Source organism: Homarus americanus, unplaced genomic scaffold (assembly GCF_018991925.1).
Source record: "Homarus americanus isolate GMGI-L3 unplaced genomic scaffold, GMGI_Hamer_2.0 scaffold367, whole genome shotgun sequence".
In the NCBI taxonomy this organism is placed as follows: domain Eukaryota; kingdom Metazoa; phylum Arthropoda; class Malacostraca; order Decapoda; family Nephropidae; genus Homarus; species Homarus americanus.
This window is the reverse complement of record NW_024743709.1, coordinates 3,743,975-3,765,989: the sequence shown is the minus strand read 5'-3', so window position 1 is coordinate 3,765,989 and position 22,015 is coordinate 3,743,975. Positions and strand designations below refer to the sequence as shown.

The window sequence follows — 22,015 nt, the reverse complement described above, 5'->3', positions numbered from 1 at the left end:
ACCGCCCCACTCCCACACATCTGATAATGTCGCGTCCGTCTCTCGGTGGAACTTGTACATGTATTGTGAGGTAATGACGGGTGGCGTCACTCACCTGAATACTTAAGACGAACTACTTTCCCGTCACTATACTTCCCCGTCACGTGTCACTACTTCCCGTGTTACTACTCCCCCGTCACTACCTCCTTCCCTGTAACTACCTCCTTCTCCGTCACTACTTCCCCGTCATTACTTCCTCGTCACTATACTTCCCCATCACAACCTCCCGTCACTACCTGTTGTTGATCTCTTTCTCCTTCACTATTGTCGCTAATCATAATGTCTTACACTTTAGTTTACCATCTCATCTATTGATTAGTTTTCGTTTTCTATGATTAATACTTGTCATAAATCATGTAATTATCGGTTGAATGTATGGGTAAACTATATTATCTTTTGATGACTCCAATCTGTTCTTGTTTGTGATTTTATAAACGTTTGATAAAGATGTTTTGATGTCAGGAAACAGAAAATTGAGTTGGGAAGTTTAAGGAATTTTTGCTGAGGAATATATTGTGTTAATGAAGACACAAACTTGAAATAATAATATGTATTTAGAAACAACAGTACAATTACAGGTTTAGGTACAAATACAGGTACAGAGATATCCACTATGTAACACTACGAATAAAATGGTTCCTTAACTTAGATATTAGATAAAGTTAAAACCCAGAAGACAATAACGGAGTATTTTGATCAAATATATAATGTAGCCTTAACTCGCCTCACTTTGAGAGGTAAACAAGATGAGAATTAATGGAGTGTAAAAGGTTTTCTTCTCAACACATAAATTGAAATTAAGAGAACAGTACTATACACATTCACACTCTGTACTACTCCATGAAGACGAACACTTCCGCATTATGTGCACCATCTAGGGCACATTTGTGCTATCATGGCACGCATCAGTACACATTATTAGCTGAGCATCTGTAGGAATTATATAGAGGAAAGACTAGAGTACTATATATTTCCTCGCCTGCCTCACACCACCACACAGACGTTATGAGAAACCATTTTCACTCTTAGTTTGAGTCTGGGTGTTGACGTGGTCTGAAGGTGAGATGAGAGTGAGTGTGGCTTGGTGGTGACTGTGGGCTGGAAGCTGGTGGACGTCGGGTGAACCTGGCAATGTTGGAGGCGTGAGTGTGGGTTTTGCCTCACTTACACGGTGGATGTGGGCGCGGATATGATCGGAAAAATCTATATGAACATAAATGAACGTTGATGTGGAAATGGATATGGCTAGAATGTAGACGTGGGCATGGGCACAGGTGTGGACATGGAGGTGGACAGCAATGTAGCCATGGGTATGCCCACAAAACCTGTTTATGAGTATGGGAGGGGTGGCGAAGAAAGGCATGGGACACTTGGCTGGGTATAGGGAGACAAGGGTGGAGGTCTCTAGGGGCGGCGGCGGGAATCTCTGTTCATCTCTCGTTCTCTGTATCTCTCTCGGCGGGCACGACGCTCCTCCTTATCACGATTCAGCTGTTCTTCAGACAAACCCTTATTGGTGAGTAGCGGCCACGGTCTCTTGCTCACCTCCTCTCCTGTAGAAGCACGAAGGATATATTGAAGGAGCACATAGGATAGGATTGATCTAAAGCCGGGAGAGCATTACAGGACATATAAATACGGATGAAAGAGGCAGTGATGGAAGGCTCATGTGACGAAGAGTGAACAGACGACAGTGGAGGTAGACACAGAATGGAAGGACGAAATAAAGTCCAAGAAGAAGACGCAAAGGCGAGTGGATAATATATAGCATAGGAGAGAGAGAGAGAGAGAGAGAGATGATTACATATGGTAGAGAAATTGACTGAGAATGGAAGATCGGCAATGGATGGGTACATTTAGAAGAGAGGGCTGACACTACTTAAAGGAAAGACTAAAGGAAGGAAATAAATGCATATAACATTAATCATCTTATTAGTCACATCCTAAAATAATTATTAATTTATCATATTCCATAATCTAAACGAAACTGCCCGCTATGTCCTAAGATATGAACCAATATGTTTGTATTTTCTCACATAAGAACCAAGTTAGGGAAGGTGAATGTATTATTATTGAGGATCGAGGTTTGATTAATATTGTTTTTCCTTCGTAATTTTCCACCGTAATTGTCCCTTATTTTCTAATGCAGGAACAGCCAACGGAGGAACAAGGAAACACATACAGTACAGTCCCAAGAATTTGTTTAGAATTCGTCATACATACCCCGAAGCCTCGCCTTTAGCGCTTTGACAAATTAACAAGAAAAAACCACTAAACTTCATTTTATTTCAGCAAGAACGACATTTATTTACAGTTGCGTTCGACTTCATAGACAACGGACCAATTTAATGATTTCTAATTTATGGACTGATTTTTATAATACTTCCGTCTATGAAATAACTTTTTCTGATACTTCCGCCCGTTAGATATGAGTCATGTATCATTAACCAAGAAATTATTTAACTGTCTCTCCACTTACAAGGACAAAACTGACTTCTGGTGCGTTAGAAGCTCTTTGACCGCACCCCGAGGCGGCTCCTTTTAGACTCTAGGTCAAGTGTACCATTAATATTATGAATTATTACACGAACACCACCTCAAGCGACACCATTAAAATAATGAGTGTTTTATTGTCCAGTGAGATAGTTTGCATTGTGTTTACGTTTTTTTTTGTGGGGGGGGGGGCCATTTTCTTCTGCTTTCGATTTCTCTCCTGGATACAGACACGACATTCAAATATATAAACCATGCACAGTCTCTCTCTCTCTCTCTCTCTCTCTCTCTCTCTCTCTCTCTCTCTCTCTCCCCTACGGTACGCCTGGGTGTCGTCACTGACAGCTGTAATTGGTAAAGGTCACAACGGAAAGTAAAATGACAGTGAAAGTCGACGAGTCGAGGAACCTTCTGTTTTTACCTTGAAGACTTTCTCAGAGGGGAGGAGGAACAAGGGGGGCTGGAGGAGGGATCGAGAGAAGGGGAAGAAGTTGAGGAGAAACGGACACACGCCGCGTATGCCCATCAGCTGTTAATAATTTCCCTCGTTCATCACACGTAATGTAACAGTCATTAGGAAAATAAAAATGGACGTGTGTAGCCGTACCTGCGCTCCGCCCACTACCTGCTCCTCTCCACCCACTACTCGCCCTCTCACCCACTACCACTCCACCCACTTCGTCTTCCGCCCCTCTCCACCCACTTCCCGCCACTTCTCTTCGTCACTTCCCCCCCTCTCCACCCTTCCCGCCCTCTCCACCCACTTCCCCCTCTTCGTCACTTCCCGCCCTCTCCACCCACTACCTGTCCCCTCACCCTCCCTACCCCCCCCCTCCACCCCACTACCTGTCCTCCACCCACTACTCGCCCTCTCCACCCTACCTGCTCCTCTCCACCACTACACCCCGCCCCTCTCCACCCACTACCTACTCGTCTCCACCCACTACCTGCTCCTCTCCACCCACTACCTACTCGTCTCCACCCACTACCTGCTCCTCTCAACCACTATCTACCCCTCTCCACCCACTACCCGCTCCTCCCCCCTCTTCCACCCCCTCCCACCCCTCCACCCACTTCCACCCCTCTCCACCCCACACCCTGCCCCTCTCCACCCACTACCCGCCCCTCTCCACCCCTTCCACCTCTCTCCACCCACTTCCCCTCTCTCCACCCTTCCCGCCTCTCCACCCCACTACCTGCCCCCTCCACCCACTACCTGCCCCCTCCACCCACTTCCCGCCTCTCTCCACCCACTTCCCGCCCCTCTCCACCCACTTCTCGTCTCCCCGACTTTCCACCCAATTGGTCGTGGGAATTTACATGATGTATCACCATTCGCCAGTTACCACTTCCGCCGCCCCTGGTGTTGACGCTGCCAGTGACGTCACCGTACTCCCAACAAGGCCGTAATTGACTAAAGACCGTCGTGTGTTTGGCACCTTGACCACTGTTTTGGTTGGATTGGGTTGGGTTAGGAATCAACACAGTCAGTCACTCTAGGTTTGAGGAGGTCCACAGCTCGTATAGAGAAAGTAAATAAAGTAAATAGCCCCCGAGGGTATAGCCAAGGAAGGTGGATCTGTCTTTTTAGTAATCCAATGAAAGATAATCAAGGAAAAAAATCCAACACCACAACTACAGTACATATTATTAAGATAGATTCCTCCTCCACCTTAACCTGTGTCTTGTGTTGAGTTATAGTGATGCAAACTGAGGAAATATAATCGCTAAAAACCACCTACAAACCACTGTTGGAAATGTTATAATAAGAAAGAAAAGAAACCACAAACCTCTTACCGTCATGCACAGTTAACTCAACAATCAACATCTCATTATCACACAGAGTTTTTCAAAGTGGTAATAAACGACAATCATTCGTCTTGCAAGTTTCCCCAGGTGATGAAAATGAAACTTAATAACTTGTCAACTCGACGTCCAGTTCTTTGTATTACTTAGAAACAAAACATGACAGGGAATAGAAATCTTCGCTTTACACTGGGTTTATAAAGTAGATTTTCACGCTGATAGAACTCTTTTTTTTTAATCTACCTGCTGACAACTATTTTCACTGTAGCGATAGAATGAGTGTCAAGAGAGTAGACAGCACAAGTAAACAGAGACTCCCACCTCGAGGCTGAGACTTACCCTGGTATGTGTTGTGGTGATAACGTGGACAGCAGTAAGACCTCCTCCACCTACAGCAGCTTGCCGGGGAGAACCATTGGAAGAAGCCTCGTGAGGACACCACCAGGGGCATCGTCAGCGCCACTACCAACGTCAGTGTTAGCGTCTTCATTGTCAGCCACACCTGAGAGTCAGAAGTATACAGTATGAAGCTCCGGGTCGTCTATATACTAATCGAGGCTTCATCATCTATCGCTCTCTTCTACTCTAGCGTAACCCCAAGAGGCATTATATGTTTACCTAATTTACACAGTGTGAGTGAGTGAGTGTTTGTTAACGATAATAAGGAGTATGAACTAAATAATAAGTCTCCCAGACACGACCCCTTAGATGAAGCCATTGTACACATAATCCCTCCATCCTCCCTCACTCTTCCTTTTCCAACCTCATGCCTCCTCCTACTCCTCCTCCCTCACTCCCCCTACCTTTAAGCCTCTCTCCCCCTCTCACGCCTCCACCTCCCTCACATCCTTCACTCCCTCCTCAGTCTACTACGGGTATTGGGTCATAGAAACATCCACTTTCATAACTTTCACCAGGGTAGAGCAGCTCGCGTGACCCATCCTGTCGACAGTATCAGAGAGCGGTGTTGTGGCCTCTCTGGTGTTCTGAGTCTTGGTGAGGTAATGAGGTATTCCTGATATCTGTACCGTAGTTCGTGACCTCTTACACTAAGGTATACCGTAATTAATGTTTTCTATTTCCTTTTTTTTTTTTACAGAATTTACGAAGAAATTTATGAGAACTAGATTTTTTCTTTTGTACTTTTCATATATATATTTATTTATCTGTGTTTAGTGTTAGTAGTATAGGAGTTTATCAAAGCCTCTTGGTAGAGTTTTTCTAGTCACACACACACACACACACACACACACACACACACACACACACACACACACAACTTCTAGATAATAAACAAAAAGTAGATGACAGTAATGGTGTCCAACTTTCTTGTCTTGCAGTACTGTAGTTGACCAAAACAGTGAATTGCTTAAGTACTCAGAGGACTTTCTCCCGCTGTGTGTGTGTGTTTGTGTGTGTGAGAGAGAGAGAGAGAGAAAGAGGGCGGGGGGATGTTTTGATATTAGATGTTCTTTGTTATTCAAGTATAACCATACTTCACGTAGGTTAGGTTAGGTTAGGTTAGGTTCTTAAGCTATGTTCTCGCTGACATTATTCACTTATTGTTTGTATCAATTGTCACGGCGCTACACTCTTATAATCACACGGTGCTACACGCGTCACACAGTACTACATAAGAACATAAGAATGGAGGAAACTGCAGCGGGCCTATTGACCCATACTGGGCAGTCCCGTTTATACCCAACCCCTATTGCTCATATAAGCATCCAACCTATGTTTGAAGCTATCTAGCGGATTCAAGTTAATGATGATACTTGGTAACTTGCTCCATTCATCCACTACTCTGTTTCTAAACCAGTGTTTACCTATTTCACGCCGAAATCTAAATTTGTCTAATTTAAAACCGTTGTTGCGAGTTCGCTCCTGGTTGGATAGTTTGAGTACCTTTGTAATGTCCCCTTTGTTTAACCCTGACTTCCATTTATACACCTTATCATGTCGCCCCTCACTCTACAGTACGTCTCTCGAGGGAGTGCAAATTAAGATGCTTTAACCTGTCTCTGTACTCAAGGTTCCTAATGCCCGGGATTAGTCTTGTCATTCTCCTCTGGATTCTTTCCAAGGATTATATATACATTCTGTAATACGGCAACCAGAACTGAACTGCGTAATCCAGGTGAGGTCTCACAAGCGCTAGATATAATTTTAAGATGACCTCGCTAGTCTTGTAACTAACACTCCTATGTATGAACCCAAGTACTTTATTAGCCTTGTTACGAGCAAAAACACATGGTTTACTTGGCTTAAGATTCCTACTTTTCATTACTCCTAAATCTCTCTCGCAGTCGGATTCCACAATGGCATCGTTGTTCATCTGGTAACTGGTTTCCCTGTTTACATCTCCTATACCGAGTACTTTACATATGTCCACATTGAATTTCATCTGCCATTTTTCCGACCATTCGAAAAATTTCTTTAGATCTTCCTGTAGTTTTGCAGAGTCCTCGTCAGATTTAATTACACGTCCTATTTTAGTGTCATCAGAAAATTTACTTATGTTGCTGTCTATGCCGATATCTATATCGTTTATGTATATAATAAATAATAATGGTCCAAGTACTGAGCCTTGGGGAACTCCGCTAGTGACGTTGCTCCAATGCGATTTAGTGAAGTTTATGCTCACTTGCTGTTTCCTGTCCCGTAACCACGCCCTAATCCATTTAAGGATATTACCTTTGATGCCATGCGCTTCTACCTTTCTAATTAGTCTTTCGTGGGTGACTCTGTCGAAGGCTTTGCTAAATTCGAGATATATCACATCATAATTGTGCCCCTCGTCCACCAATTCGAAAACTGATGAAAAGAATGTTAATAGATTAGTTAGACATGAACGCCCGCTTGTGAAGCCATGTTGGGAATCATTGATCAACTTGTGCTTCTCCAGGTGGTTTCGAATAGAGTTTGAAATGATTGATTCTATTAATTTGCCTACTATTGATGATAGACTGATTGGGCGGTAGTTAGAGGATAGTGATCTATCCCCCTTCTTGAAAATCGGTATTACATTCGCTATCCTCCAGGATTCTGGTACTAAACCTGTTTTTAATGACATGTTAAACAACTTTGCTAAGGGCATACTAAGCTCTTCCTTACATTCCTTTAATACTCTGGCAAATATCTCATCGGGACCAGGTGACTTATTGGGCTTCAGTTTGTCTATTTGTTTATTAACATCGTTACTAGTCACTACTATCTCGCTTAAATTGTTTTCTTCACTATCTATGAATAGAGTCGGTGCCTCGGGTATCATGTTTAAATTTTCAGTGGTGAAAACTGTTGAAAAATATTTATTCAGATTATTGCTCATTTCTCCGTCGTTATCAGTTAGCTTGCCGGTATCTGAACGTATTGGTCCAATCTTATCTCGTGTTTTAGTTTGATACATTTGGTAGAATCCTTTGGGGGTTTGTCTTCGCCTCCCTTGCTATTTTCAGTTCATTATTCCTCTTTGCTTTTCTTATCTCGGTCTTAACCCTACCGGCCAATACCTTATAATACTCCCGGAGGTAAATTTCGCCACATCTCTATCACGTGGTGTTACACCCTCGTCACGTGGTGTTACGCTCTGGTCACGTGGTGTTACACCCTCGTTACGTGGTGTTACGCCCTGGTCACCTGGTGTTACACTCTAGTCACATGGTGTTACACTCTCGCCACGTGTGTTACACTTTTCTCACGTGGTGTTACACTCTTCTCACGTGGTATTACTCACTCGTCACATGGTGTTACACTCTTCTCACGTGGTGTTACACTCTTCTCACGTGGTGTTACACTTTTCTCACGTGTTGTTACACTCTTTTCTCGTAGTGTGACACTCTTCTCACATGGTGTTACACTCTCGTCACGTGGTGTTACACTCTTCTCACGTTGTATTACACACTCGTCACATGGTGTTACACTCTTCTCACGTGGTGTTACACTTTTCTCACGTGCTGTTACACTCTTTTCTCGTAGTGTGACACTCTTCTCACGTGGTGTTACACTCTCGTCACGTGGTGTGACACTCGTCTCACGTGGTGTTACACTCATCACGTGGTGTGACACTCTTCTCACGTGTTGTTGCACTCTCGTCACGTGGTTTTACATTGGTCACGTGGCGTCACACTGTCGTCACGCTGCGTCAAATTCTCTTCACGCTGCGTCTCACTCTCGTCACGCTACGTCACACACTCGTCGCGCTGCGTCACACTCGGCCTTTATGAACACTCAAGCACCACCATCCCCACCACCTGTTATAAACACCATTCTGTACGACTTGTTGTTCAACGTCTGTACTGTAATCTGTTCCACCTTGTTTGGGGCGTTTTACTGCTTAATTAACCACTTCTACCACCATCACTACCACCATCACCACCACTACCACCATCACCACCACCACTACCACCACCACCACCATCACCACCACCACTACCACCACCACCATCACCAACACTACCACCATCACCACCACTACCACCATCACCACCACCACCACCACCACCACCGTGTTGTCAGTGTATGTATATCATCTTTGTCTCCTGAAGGTGGGTGTCTTGTGTGCGTGTAGTCTCTTTTATTTCTGTATGGCACGGTGCAGTTTTCAGGTGTGTAAACGCCCCAGGATGTTTGCAAATGTCCCAGGGGGTTTGTAAATGTCCCAGGAAATTTGTAAATGTCCCAGGAGGTTTGTAAATGTCCTGGAAGGTTTATAAAAGTCCCAGGGGGGTTGTAAATGTCCTGGGAGGTTTGTAAATGTCCCAGAAGGTTTGTAAATATCCCAGGGGGGTTTTAAATGTCCTGGGAGGTTGTAAATGTCCAACGAGGTTTGAAAACGCCATAGAAAGTGTGTACAGTAGATACGTCAATTTAGGGGGGGGGAGGTGTAGGGGTGTACTCAGCGGTGTTAACACGAAATACACTAAATATTGTGTTATGGTGACTTGTATTGGTCTTTTATACAGATCTAATGCTTAGGTGTACTGTGTAGGTGTTCTGTTTAGGTATACTGTGTAGGTGTACTGCGGAGGTGTACTGTGGAGGTGTACTCACAGTGTGGTTGTGAACGTGTCCAGGGGAGTAACAATTGAGTATCTTACCTGTTACCTGCTTTATATACCTGCTCCACCCCCTTCCCCTCCCCTTCTCTTTTCACTATCACCAGCCCACACTCCTCCCTCCCTCTCGTCCCATCACCCCACCCTCTACCCCCCTTAACCCCCCTCACAGGACCTACACCACGGCCCCACCCCTCAATGTTTACGCCTCAGTATTTACAGGGTCGTGGAGTCCCTTGCGGCGGGAGGTAATAATAATAATAATAATAATAATAATAATAATAATAATAATAATAATTAACGGTTTATTGAAAAAATTCTGCAGCCCGAAGGCTGAAAATATACATTGGACATAAATGACTTATTATATATATTGGTGGTTTAACAAAAGCCTTCATTAGAGAAAGGTAAAGGAACATACAGTGAACATACAGATTAATGTAGGTGTTGAACAGCAAACTCGTAGTGTAGTAACTCCCTCCCAGATGGTGTTAGGAGGAACTCACGTGGTGTAGTAGTTCCCTCAGATGGTGTTATGCGGGACCTGGCGTGGTGTAGTAATTCCCTCGCAGATGGTGTTATGAGGGGCCTCACGTGGTGTAGTAATTCCCTCACTGATGGTGTTATGAGGGACCTCACGTGGTGTAGTAATTACCTCACAGATGGTGTTATGAGGGCCCTCACGTGGTTTAGTAATTACCTCACAGATGGTGTTATGAGGGGCCTCACGTGGTGTAGTAACTCCCTCACAGATGGTGTTATGAGGGGGCATCACGTGGTGTAGTAATTCCCTCACAGATTTTGTTATGAGGGGCATGACGTGGTGTAGTAATTCCCTCACAGATGGTGTTATGAGGGACCTCACGTGGTGTAGTAATTCCCTCACAGATGGTGTTGAGGGACTTGACGTGGTGTAGTAATTCCCTCACATATGGTGTTATGAGGGACATGTGGTGTAGTAATTCCCTCACAGATGGTGTTATGAGGGACATGTGGTGTAGTAATTCCCCCACAGATGGTGTTATATGAGTGAGGTGTGGTCTTAGGCCTTCCTATCGTAGACGGATTAACACCTCGCTGGTTGTTGTTGGGTCTCACGGGCCGTTATCACTGGGTACCTGGGACCTCACTGTGTGAAGGTTAACTTGGGTACGACTGTTACTGTTGAGTTGTTCTCACTGACTTAAGCACTGTTCACCACTGTTCACCTCTGTTTAACACTGGTTCCGTTCCTTTCCTAAATGAAATTGTAACTTCTCGCGAGAACTTGTTGATATTCCGGTGGGGAGGAGGGTTCAGGGGAGGGGGTTGGTATGGGCCAACTTAACAGTTGACTTGGCTGCTCCGAGAGGAGCGCCAGGTACGTCTTGACCCTTCTGTGGTCAAGGATGTGAGCTAATAAGCATGTTTTAATAATGACTGTGTTGGTAATCCAGGTGCGTGTATCAGCTGTTGTTATTTTTGGGTGGAAGGACGGGGAGGGGTGATGGAGGAAGAAAAGGAGAAGTAGTAATGAGGAGGATGAGAGAGGAAGGGGTGAAGAGGGAACAGGAGGAGAGGAGAGAAAAGGAGAGGAGAGGAGGAGTATTCAACAACCTCCTCCTAACTCTCCTCACCCCCACCTGACGTTGTTGATAATCACCCTCTCCCCCACACAGGTAATCACTCTCTCCCACACACAGGTAATCATTCTCTCCCACACACAGGTAATCATTCTCTCCCCCACACAGGTAATCACCCTCTCCCACACACAGGTAATCATTCTCTCCCCCACACAGGTAATCACCCTCTCCCACACACAGGTAATCACTCTCTCCCACACACAGGTAATCATTCTCTCCCACACTCACCCACACACAGGTAATCATTCTCTCCCCCACACAGGTAATCACCCTCTCCCACACACAGGTAATCACTCTCTCCCACACACAGGTAATCATTCTCTCCCCCACACAGGTAATCACCCTCTCCCACACACAGGTAATCATTCTCTCCCCCACACAGGTAATCACCCTCTTCCACACACAGGTAATCACTCTCTCCCACACACAGGTAATCACTCTCTCCCACACAGGTAATCACCCTCTCCCACACACAGGTAATCACAACACAGTCTTACCTTGACCAACTCAGCTATCCACACTTTACTTTCCTTAAGCTTCCTGTAATTACCCTGACTTTCTCTACCTGTGTGACATAAATTAACACCTGTCTCATGTTTCTCCAGGTATACGTGACGCTACTTTCTCACACGTCCACTTACTCACCTGGTTGTTGGCACCTTCTTCGTACATACACATATATACGCACTTATACATATCCACACATATACACACAAACATACAAACACACTCATACACAAAAATACACACCCATATGATACACACACACCCATATATAATCACACATATATATACAACACTTATACAGAATGGTAGATGACGCCCTCTTGCGACCTACAATGTGCAGGAAACATTGCTATGAAGTTTATTTTTAGTCTGCCACGTATAGTGTGTGTGTGTGTGTGTTACTCTTGCTCTCAGCACTAAAGTAATAACACTAATAATATTTTTGTCATTATTAACAATTTATTTTGTCTTAACTCTTTATAAGATACGAACACACTATTTATTTACGAATACTTACACCCACGCACACACACACCCACGCAAACGCATATGTCGACGACTCCACCATTGGGATCAGCGTCAACAATTCTGCTCCCGACTATACCGCCCTTCAGGATTTATTGAACAGTCTCCAAAACTTGGCCACCAACAACCATGTCACCATCAACCATACCAAGACCATGGTTTTGCACATCAACCTCTCCTCCGACATTGTCCCACCTCCTTCCATTACTTTAGGTCCGAACACACTCCAGGTTGTAGATTCCACGAAGCTCCTCGGCGTCACCATCGACAACAAACTAAATTGGAAACCTCACGTCAGTGAAGTTGTCAAATCCTCCAGTTTCCGTCTCCACCTCCTCCGCCGACTTCAGTCCCTCGGAGTTCCTGCACCCGAGCTCCTCAGTGTTTACACAACATTCATACTTCCCAAGCTCACCTATGCCTCCCCTACCTGGTCTTCCTCCCTAAATGCCACACAACGTAAACACCTAGAAAAAGTGCAAAAGAGGGCATGCAAGATTATTCTCTCCCCTTCCTACTCCACATATCAAGAAGCGCTCAACACACTGACCCTTTCGATTCTCACTGACCATCACCACGACCTCATCTGCAAATTTGGTAAGAAGCTTCTACACCATCCCGACACCGGCTCCTACTACCACCTGAGATCCCTAGTCCGAGAATTGCTGTTCGACACCACAACCGCATCCAGCCCATACGTGCACGAACTGATCGCTATAAGAACAGCCCAGTCCCAACCATTGTAAAAATTATCAATAACTTGTAATAAACCAGTGTATTCACTCCCAGTAAATACTACTTCTTGCACTGTCACTATGTTGAAATGCACTGTAGTTTGAGCTTTTCCCCATCTAGTTATTATATATCTTATTTGTATCACTTATGTTACTTGTATATTATTTGTAATTCGAAACCCATTCCCCAAATATGTAACTGTATATTTTCAGCCTTCTGGCTGCCAAGCTCTTTCAATAAACCGTTAATTATTATTATTATTTTTATTATTACACACACACGCGCACACACACACACACACACAGAGGTGATGAGGGAGGGAGGAGACAGGCCATTTGATCAAGCACAACAGCCTGGTCTCTGTAAGGAACACACTTACCGAGAGACCCAGGCAGTGTACTAACGTGACACCATACATTTACACTCATACATATACGCTAGACTGTGAGAGTAGTAAATATTGACATGACAGACACTAAATATTGTTTTCTTCGTGGGTGGGGGGGTGGAGGGGTGGGGGATGTGACTAGTACGCACATATATTAAGCCAGGGCACAAAAAGACCCCGTGTCCAGGGCACTTCCTAACTCTACAGTAAACTCCTGACAGTAGCTGGCACAGGCTGGTGCTCTTGCCCACAGGGTCCTGGTGACCTTGTCAATGTCACCAGGAAAGTGGTGGTGTGCGGCGGCTGTGGTGTGGACGATGATGTACCACTACCTGGCCTTCACCACCACCTGGAGGCCCTGGACACTTCAGCACCACCTCCCACTCACGCAAACCTTCACACGCAGTAACACGTCTCACGCAACGTTTACCAAAGAGTGTTACACTTACTCAGGTGTCACAGCTCGTAACACCTGCTGTAAACTACACGACTACAGGGACGGTCTGGACCTTCTGAACTGTATTAAAAATTCCCACCATCATCACTTTCCAGATTACAGGTGAATGAAATCTATCGTTTCTTTCACCAAAAAACCCCCACACTGATTTCCCCGCAGCGTCAACAGACAACCCATGGTAGCTTCTGTAACACTAACAAAAATTTTATCAAGCTGGCCTTTCAATAACCATAAGCTTTACGTTGTTTTGGTGATTATCTGGATAACTTAAGTGGATTCTCATTGATTGTTACAGCTCTAGAAATGTTGATGCTCCTGTATTGTCTGTCTAATTGTTTCTGGGGATCAGTATTATTGTTATTTTAAATCAGAAACATATTTCTATCAGATCTATAAGAGCTGGCTTGGGTGACGTCTCTCTCTCTCTCTCTCTCTCTCTCTAACATATCTATCGATGTATGTTCCAGTAAAGATCTTCCTCCTCCGTCGTTCCATTTATCCGAGGAATACTGGAACGATTGGCTATCATAGGCTAACGTCTCTCAACAACAGTTCCATCCACCCGAGGCCTCCACTGGGTCTTCGTCGGGGACTCGCATTTATGATATATCTTTGATCCCCTGCTGCGCCTCCTTGCCACCTCCGACCTCTCGTACACTCTGCCCAGCCTCAAGGTAAACTATGAATCACGTGGATGAAATAGAAGGTTTTAAATATGAAGATGTACCTGGAGTTACCTGTACGCCATCAACTTGACAGGGCGAGTGGCGGAAGATCTACCACCTGCTGAACGTGATGCGTGTCCACAGTATCCACGAAAATAATGAAGTTTGTCACTTAATGATTTATTTCTTCATTACCTGGTAGTACTGTGATGTGCGTCTACTCAAGCTGCCCAAGTTGATAGAGCAGTGGGAGGCAGGCGAACAACTCAAGCCCTCACTACTGATTTTGGGTGGGAATCTTATTGATGTTTTCTTGAGGTTTAGATAAGTCATGCATGTTAGAATAGTATTTACTCATTTACGTATAAATTATTGCATGAATAGTACAGTGGAAGACGGTACATACATTCAGACTTACAGCTCACGTTCACGTTTTTATACAACAACTCTACCGTGTTGCAGTTGTAACGGTGGGAGAGAGACCTTACTTGTACCTTTTGTTACTGTACTCCCTCTGTCTTAACTCGGACCTGTGGCAGCATGGCTCGAGGGCAGACACGTGGAACTAAAATAATGGTACCAAGATATGGGGAAGAAAATAAAGGTGGTCATTGCAGGAAAATAATACCCCTAACATACAATAAAAAAGGTTTATTACAAAAATGCTAGACTTCTGACTACTTCCCGTTCACACAACTGCATTATTTGAGACTGAATGTGAGAAGGACCTAGGTGTGTATGTTGTCAATGAGCTGAAATTCTCGGGCCATTGCGAGGAGAAGGTAAATCAGGCAAATAAATTATTGGGTCTTATAAGAAGGTCGTTCAGATATCTAGACGGTCTTCAGGAGTGAAGTGCTTCCCCATCTGGAGTACTGTCACCCCATCTGGTCCCCGAGATATGCTCGGGACTGTCAGTTGGTTGAAAATGTTCAAAGGAGGGCCACCAGACTGGTGCCTGCCCTTCGGCACTTCAACTACCCTGGGAGATTGGAGCGCCTGAACTTGCCTAGCTTATACTACAGACGAGCAAGGGGCGACCTAATTGAGGTGTGTAAGCATCTCAAGGGGCACTACTCAGTCGAGTGTCCTTAATTGGAGCTGCGGACGCTCGCCCCACAAGGGGTCACAGCTCAAGATTGAAGAAGCCCGCAGGTACGGAAAACTGTGAGGGCAAACTTTTTCGGAGTGAGAGTTGTTAACTCTTGGAAAGTGTTGGGACGGCACCGAGTGGGAGCTCTTTCAAGACCAGACTTGACCAACACTGGAGCAGGTTCAGGTACATTTAGGAGCCGGTGCATGCCCAGTACTTGCCAACAGTGCGTAACAGAGACGTGACTGATCGCCATTATATTACATAATCCTGTCTTGTGCATCCCAGCATCCCCCACACAGTGTGAGGCTCCTCCCACCATCCCCCACACAGTGTGAGGCTCCTCTCACCATCCCCCACACAGTGTGAGGCTTCTCCCACCATCCTCCCACCATCCCCCACACAGTGTGAGGCTCCTCCCACCATCCCCCACACAGTGTGAGGCTCCTCATCACCATCCCCCACATAGTGTGAGGACCATCCCACACACCATCCCCACATAGTGTGAGGCTTCTCCCACCATCCCCCCACACAGTGTGAGGCTCCTCCCACCATCCCCCAGTGTGAGGCTCCTCCACCCCCCCACACAGTGTGAGGCTCCTCCACCATCCCCCACACAGTGAGGCTCCTCCACCATCCCCCACACAGTGTGAGGCTCCTCCACCATCCCCCACACATCCCCACACAGTGTGAGGCTCCTCTCACCATCCCCCACTCAGTGTGAGGCTTCTCCCGCCATCCCCCACACAGCGTGAGGCTCCTTCCACCATCCCCACATACAACGTGAGGCTCCTCCCACCATCCCCCACACAGTGCGAGGCTCCTCCCACCATCCCCCACACAATTATTATAAGGCGTCATTCACAACTCCAGTAAGTACGTATAACCCTCCGGTCTGCTGTTGTGATAGAGACCCACGGTGTTCCTGGGTAAGTGTGCTCGTGTTCTACTTGAAGATCTTCCACAGTTGCCAAAATGTACAACATGTATGTTTGGTGACGAGTTACTCAGCCACAGGAACAATATACCCCTGTATATATCTTAGTGTGATAGTAATAAGCTCACTATGGACAGTACTCAGGTTTAAGGTTCATGTACTTGTTACAAACATCATTAAGGATCATATCAGCGTACTGCTCCACCACGATGTATCCCACATGATTCTCGTCAAAACACTTCCACGAGTAAGATGGAAACAACGACTTGGGCCTCAGAACACACTCGCTCGTGTAGGCCTGGGAGAGAGGGAGTGTACTGTCCCACAGGATCACCCCTGTCCCCTCCAACGACTCTCTCACTATGGAGTTGTATAGTTGTAGGTTCTTGAGGGTAAGCCAGTTTTTGTCGGAGTGTGAGCCATGGACAGCCTGAGGGAGGAAAAATAAAAACTCGGTAAAGTAATTTTTTTCCTGAAAAAAAAGGGAAACAGTTTGATCTAACTTTACAACTCAAACCAAAATTAAAGAGATACAATAGGGATAATATAATGTCCAGCAACACGTTCTTATTCTCCGATATACGTCAAAGTTTTCTCGGACTGTCGGGTGATAGATACAAGGGAGAGCGAGTCTTTATGACGAGAATTTAGTGCAGAAAAGGAGGTGTGTCCCAGTCAAGGTCATACACGGTTGGGAGGAGGGAGGGGGGGGTGGGGGTAGAGTGCTAGTACGTCTTATCTGGAGAAGGAAACACCAAGGTTAATGTCACCTGATGTAAGGCTTCTCATAAGAGCGCCACTACATTAGTAATTGTATCTTATTTACTGTACCGCACAGAATCACGCCACGCAGGGCCGGCGCTACCCACTAGGCGAACTAGGCGATCGCCTAGGGCGCCAACATCTGGGGGCGCCACAAATTCAGGGCAAACTTGGATAAAATTAAAAATGAAGGGAAAACTGTGGTGGACACTGTGGTGGAGCCGTGGAGGGTCGGAGCAGGATGTTAGAAGGGTGGGGGGTCGGAGGGAGGCGAGGGTAGGTAGACGGTAGCCGACTGTGTTTTCTTTTTTAATATTATTCGTTAACCCCCCGGAGGGACTAACCCGGGTCCTTATCTTTGGCGGCCTGGAGAACTGTCGAGCAGTGACCTGAAGGCTGACATCTGAGGAACCCTTCTCCCAACCCAACCATCCCCTCCCCTCCCTTACTGCCAGGGCGGCTGAGCCGCCCCTTCCCTGTCTTTGTCGGGATGAGGCAAGGTTACCTGACCTCTGAAGTTTACGTCAAGGATTTATTGACTTAATGTAATAACAATAATTGGTTATTTGCATGGGTGAAGTAATAAAGCCACAAGATGAAAACAATGTAGTCATGGGTTACTGTACACACATTAGCTTATCAAAACTTTCAAGGGGGCGCACATCTAAAGGCTTGCCTAGGGCGCCAAATCATCTTGCACCGGCCCTGACGCCACGTCATTCCATTGTGAGGTGTATACCGTAGGTTTACACGTCATTGGATGTACCGGTTAGTCGACTCTAGGAGGTGCAGGTTAATGCAATAATATGTGTATAGGGAAGGGGGTGTGCAGGTCAGTAGATGACAGGAAGTGTAGGACAGTGAGAGAGAGACGTGGATCAGTAAACTAACTGGTATGTCATCCAGCAGCTTGAAGATGATGGTGGTGGTGGCGGCCAGACGGGTGAGCTGGGGCGCCAGAGACCTCAGTTGCTCCTTATAAGGCACCGCCGCTGCCTCCTCTCCCAACTCCATTGAAATCTTATGACTTCTTACCATCCAATGAAGACCACAATCTGTGCCGGGAAGACAATGAAATTTTTTTTATTATGATCATAAATATATATTGCATTGGTGGAGTTGTACCATATTTTGCCAAGAAGTATGATAGTTTGATTGTATATATCTCGAGTGTTTAAATTCAGACAGACATAATATCAGCCACGCCAAATGAGGACACAGATGATCTAACCAAGAATGAGAAGTGTTGGCTTGAGCTGTTCCCCTGCCTCCCATTGTCTTATCAGCTCCGGCAGTCGCTGCAGGAAGGTGTCCCGGTACCAGGTCAGGTAAAAGGGAACCACCATATGACGAACTTCTAAATCCTCAGTATATACGCTCATGCGCATCAAGTTGAGGAGCTTGTACACCTCGTGCCATACACCCTGGACAAGTTTTTCAGAAGCATAATTAAACGTGAGTGGAGGCTTGGCAGTTGGCATATAAGGAAGGGAAGAAATAATAACTTGGAAACTCGAGAATGGAATTTGTTTTAGTAAACTTATACTAAAAGTTAGAGAAAACTAACGAGAATGTAATTTACAAAGTTATATTCATGTTTGTTATGAAGGAACTAAAGGATCTCATTTTCAAGCGAGAACAGAGAGGGACCTACGCAAAGAGAGATGACAGGGGGGGGGGCTAACGGAGGATGAATCTCGAATTACAAGTTGGAGGATGAACAACAAAGGACGTACACATTACCACTATCACGAAAGCAATTTAATAATGGTGTCAGCAAAATGAACCAAACACAGAGACAGTAAACGAAAATCAAAGGACTTGAGTTTACTAAATGTTATAAAATACTTCCTTGAAATAAATGTACAGGTGCCTATAAGAAAACTCAGGTCTCTCAACTGGCTCAGCCATGTTAATATTATGAGTTTTTTAATCGACGCTGTATCTGTTATTTTGGCTAAATAAACTGTTTCAATATCAAAGTTGTCTGACAATTATTTTAGTTAGAATAAGTCCACATAAATATATAATTGATCTGTTAACCGACGAGTCATACGCTACACCCACCGTCCTCATGTCATCCTTTGTGCTCGTAACTGGTGGAACGTCTGTGTCATTCATCCCAGTGTATCATTCAAAGAATTTGAAGTTGTAAGTATATATAATTGATGAATTAGTCCACATCTCGTGACAGTGACACACACACACACACACACACTCTCACTAGTCATTATAACACATCGGCTCCTGGGTAGTACGTCATTCACACACCTTTCTCCAATCTTATTTGTTTTTATATTTACTGCGTCAACTGTCAGAAAGTTTAACAATGAGCTAATGGTTACCTCGAAACTGCGTTCAGTATACTGTAGACCAGTGGTGGCCAGGCGACGTATGATAACATCTGTGATGTATCGGACGTGAGAGTCGCCCACCAAGGCCCAGTGAACACCTTCGGTGCTGTGGTGGACTGAGTCCGCGTTGACTCGCTCCTTGGCCTGAGAGATCATGCTGAACCAGGACAACTCTGCGACCTCGGACATATTCTGTCTACAGCACAACCAGAATCTGTTACTCTTGATGCATTCATATATATCGGAGTGAGAACAAGAATTAGAAATAAGGTCACCTGACATACGTAAATTTGGTGTTGATCTCAAAGTTTACTACGCGTTCCCCGGTTGCTGTATCAATTACCTTGTGTTTGGTGAGTACAAAACTATTTACAAAAAGGAATAGAGCAGTCGGGCAGTTATCACTGAGATTAATAATTCTAATTTTCAGAAATCTAAATTACCTCAAAGATCACTCTCCGACGTTTGTGTTATTTTATCAACTAGAGTGAAATATGACGTCATCATTCAATGTTTGTATAAAAGAAAAATGACTTGCGTAAGGAGACGAACACCCAGCTTACCTCTGATGCAGGACGTGATCAACATAAGAACTTTTAATACAGTTCAGAAGGTCTAGACCGTCCCTGTAGTCGTGCAATTTACAGCAGGTGTTACGAGCTGTGACTCCTGAGTAAGTGTAACACTCTTTGGTAAACGTTGCGTGAGACGTGTTACTGCGTGTGAAGGTTTGCTTGGGTGGGAGGTGGTGCTGAAGTGTCCAGGTGATGTTGGAGGCCAGGTGGTGCCAGGGCCTCCAGGTGGTGGTGAAGGCCAGGCGGTGGTACATCATCATCCACATTATCCACACCACCGCCGCCACACACCACCACTTTCCTGGGGACATTGACACGATACTCTTACCAGGACCCTGAGGGCAAGAACACCAGCTGCCAGCTACTGTTAGGAGTTTAATGTAGTGTTAGGAAGCACCCTGGACACGGAGTCTTTTTCGTTATCTAACAGCCGATATCCCACAAGACGATTTTATTCAGCTGAAGAAGTTCCATTTCGTAGTCAAGGGGTTAAACATAACTTCGCTGCTTCTGCAAAATATAGATTCAAACATATCCAAAGTCCATTTGCTCATAAATGCCCACTTTTGCAAAGGAACACCTTACTTAAAAACATGAATTCATCCCTCTCATCCTATTGTAACTTTAGTATGTTAGTCTGTTTAGCGCTAGACGATTATACTCAGCTGAGGAAACCCCTTCGTTATTGTCGAGGCGTTATTCTGCATTATTATCTTACCCAACTGATAGTGATATACACTTTCCGTCCTCACTTGCTATTTGCTAGCCCACACTGATCAGTCTTCAATTAGAATATGACGTCCAATGTATATGAACCACTGTCTTGCATGGCAGCGAACAGTGACATCACCCACATGACTCTGACCTATATATACTGCTAATGAATATGATGTATTTCATTGTGTACGAACCTCTGTCCTGCATGGCAGTGAACAGTGACATCACCCACATGACTCTGACCTATATATACTGTCAATGAATATGATGTATTTCTTTGTGTACGAACCTCTGTCCTGCATGGCAGTGAGAAGTGATACCACCCTCAGTGTCAAGACCTGACTGAATTACTCAGAATAAGCAAACTGTACTCCAAGCTTTGTCAATAAATTTGTTAAACTAAAAAACGTCCTCACTTCTAGTATACCGTCTCCTCCGCACTAAACGACACCTACCCTGATACACCCCTCTCCCTCACGCTCACTAACTAATGTTTAGAATTCACACTTTTGAGTTCGGGGTTCACACCTCAGGGAGAGAGAGGATTGGCAACACTAAAGTAACCAACCTAGAAGTGGAGCCAACTGTACCTTCTCGAGCAACAGTGTGAGATAGGACTGAGGGGTTAACACAGCAGTTGGGTAGAGGAAAGTAATTCTGTAATCTCCACTCGATTGTACTTATTTTTAGACTTCGCCCAAGGCTGACATAACGTGGCTTGGATAGTGGAGGAAAAGCGGACGCCTAAGAACATAAGAATGGAGAAAACTGCAGCGGGCCTATTGGCCCATACTGGGCAGTCCCGTTTACACCCAACCCCTATTGCTCATATGAGCGTATTCGAGTTAATGATTATATTTGGTAACTTGTTCCATTCATCCACTACTCTGTTTCCAAACCAGTGTTTAGCTATTTCACGCCTAAATCTAAATTTGTCTAATTTAAAACCATTGTTACGAGTTCGCTCCTAGTTGGATAGTTTGAGTACCTTTGTAATGTCCCCTTTGTTTAGCCCTGCCTTCCACTTATACACCTCTATCAGGTCGCCCCTCGCTCTACGTCTCTCGAGGGAGTGCAAATTAAGATGCTTTAACCTGTCTCTATACTCAAGGTTCCTAATGCCCGGGTTTAGTCTTGTCATTCCCGTCTGAATTCTTTCCAAGGATTCTATATCCATTCTGTAATACTGTGACCAGAACTGAACTGCGTAATCCAGGTGAGGTCTCACAAGAGCAAGATACAGTTTTAAAGCAACCGTTTTATAACTCTGGAGCAGAATGATATAC

The 22,015-nt window shown here is 45.0% G+C and overlaps 1 protein-coding gene across 1 annotated transcript; it reads right to left on the bottom strand.

Moving 5' to 3' along the window:
- Positions 1–16,059: 16,059 nt before the first annotated feature.
- LOC121877330 lies at positions 16,060–20,825 on the bottom strand. Its single transcript, XM_042383029.1, has 5 exons — positions 20,001–20,825; positions 19,429–19,633; positions 18,315–18,507; positions 17,975–18,138; positions 16,060–16,751 (listed from the first exon to the last, which is right to left on the bottom strand). Exons 1-5 carry the CDS (start codon positions 20,321–20,323, stop codon positions 16,449–16,451), a joined length of 1,188 nt encoding a protein of 395 aa, XP_042238963.1. The 5' UTR covers positions 20,324–20,825; the 3' UTR covers positions 16,060–16,448.
- Positions 20,826–22,015: the final 1,190 nt, after the last annotated feature.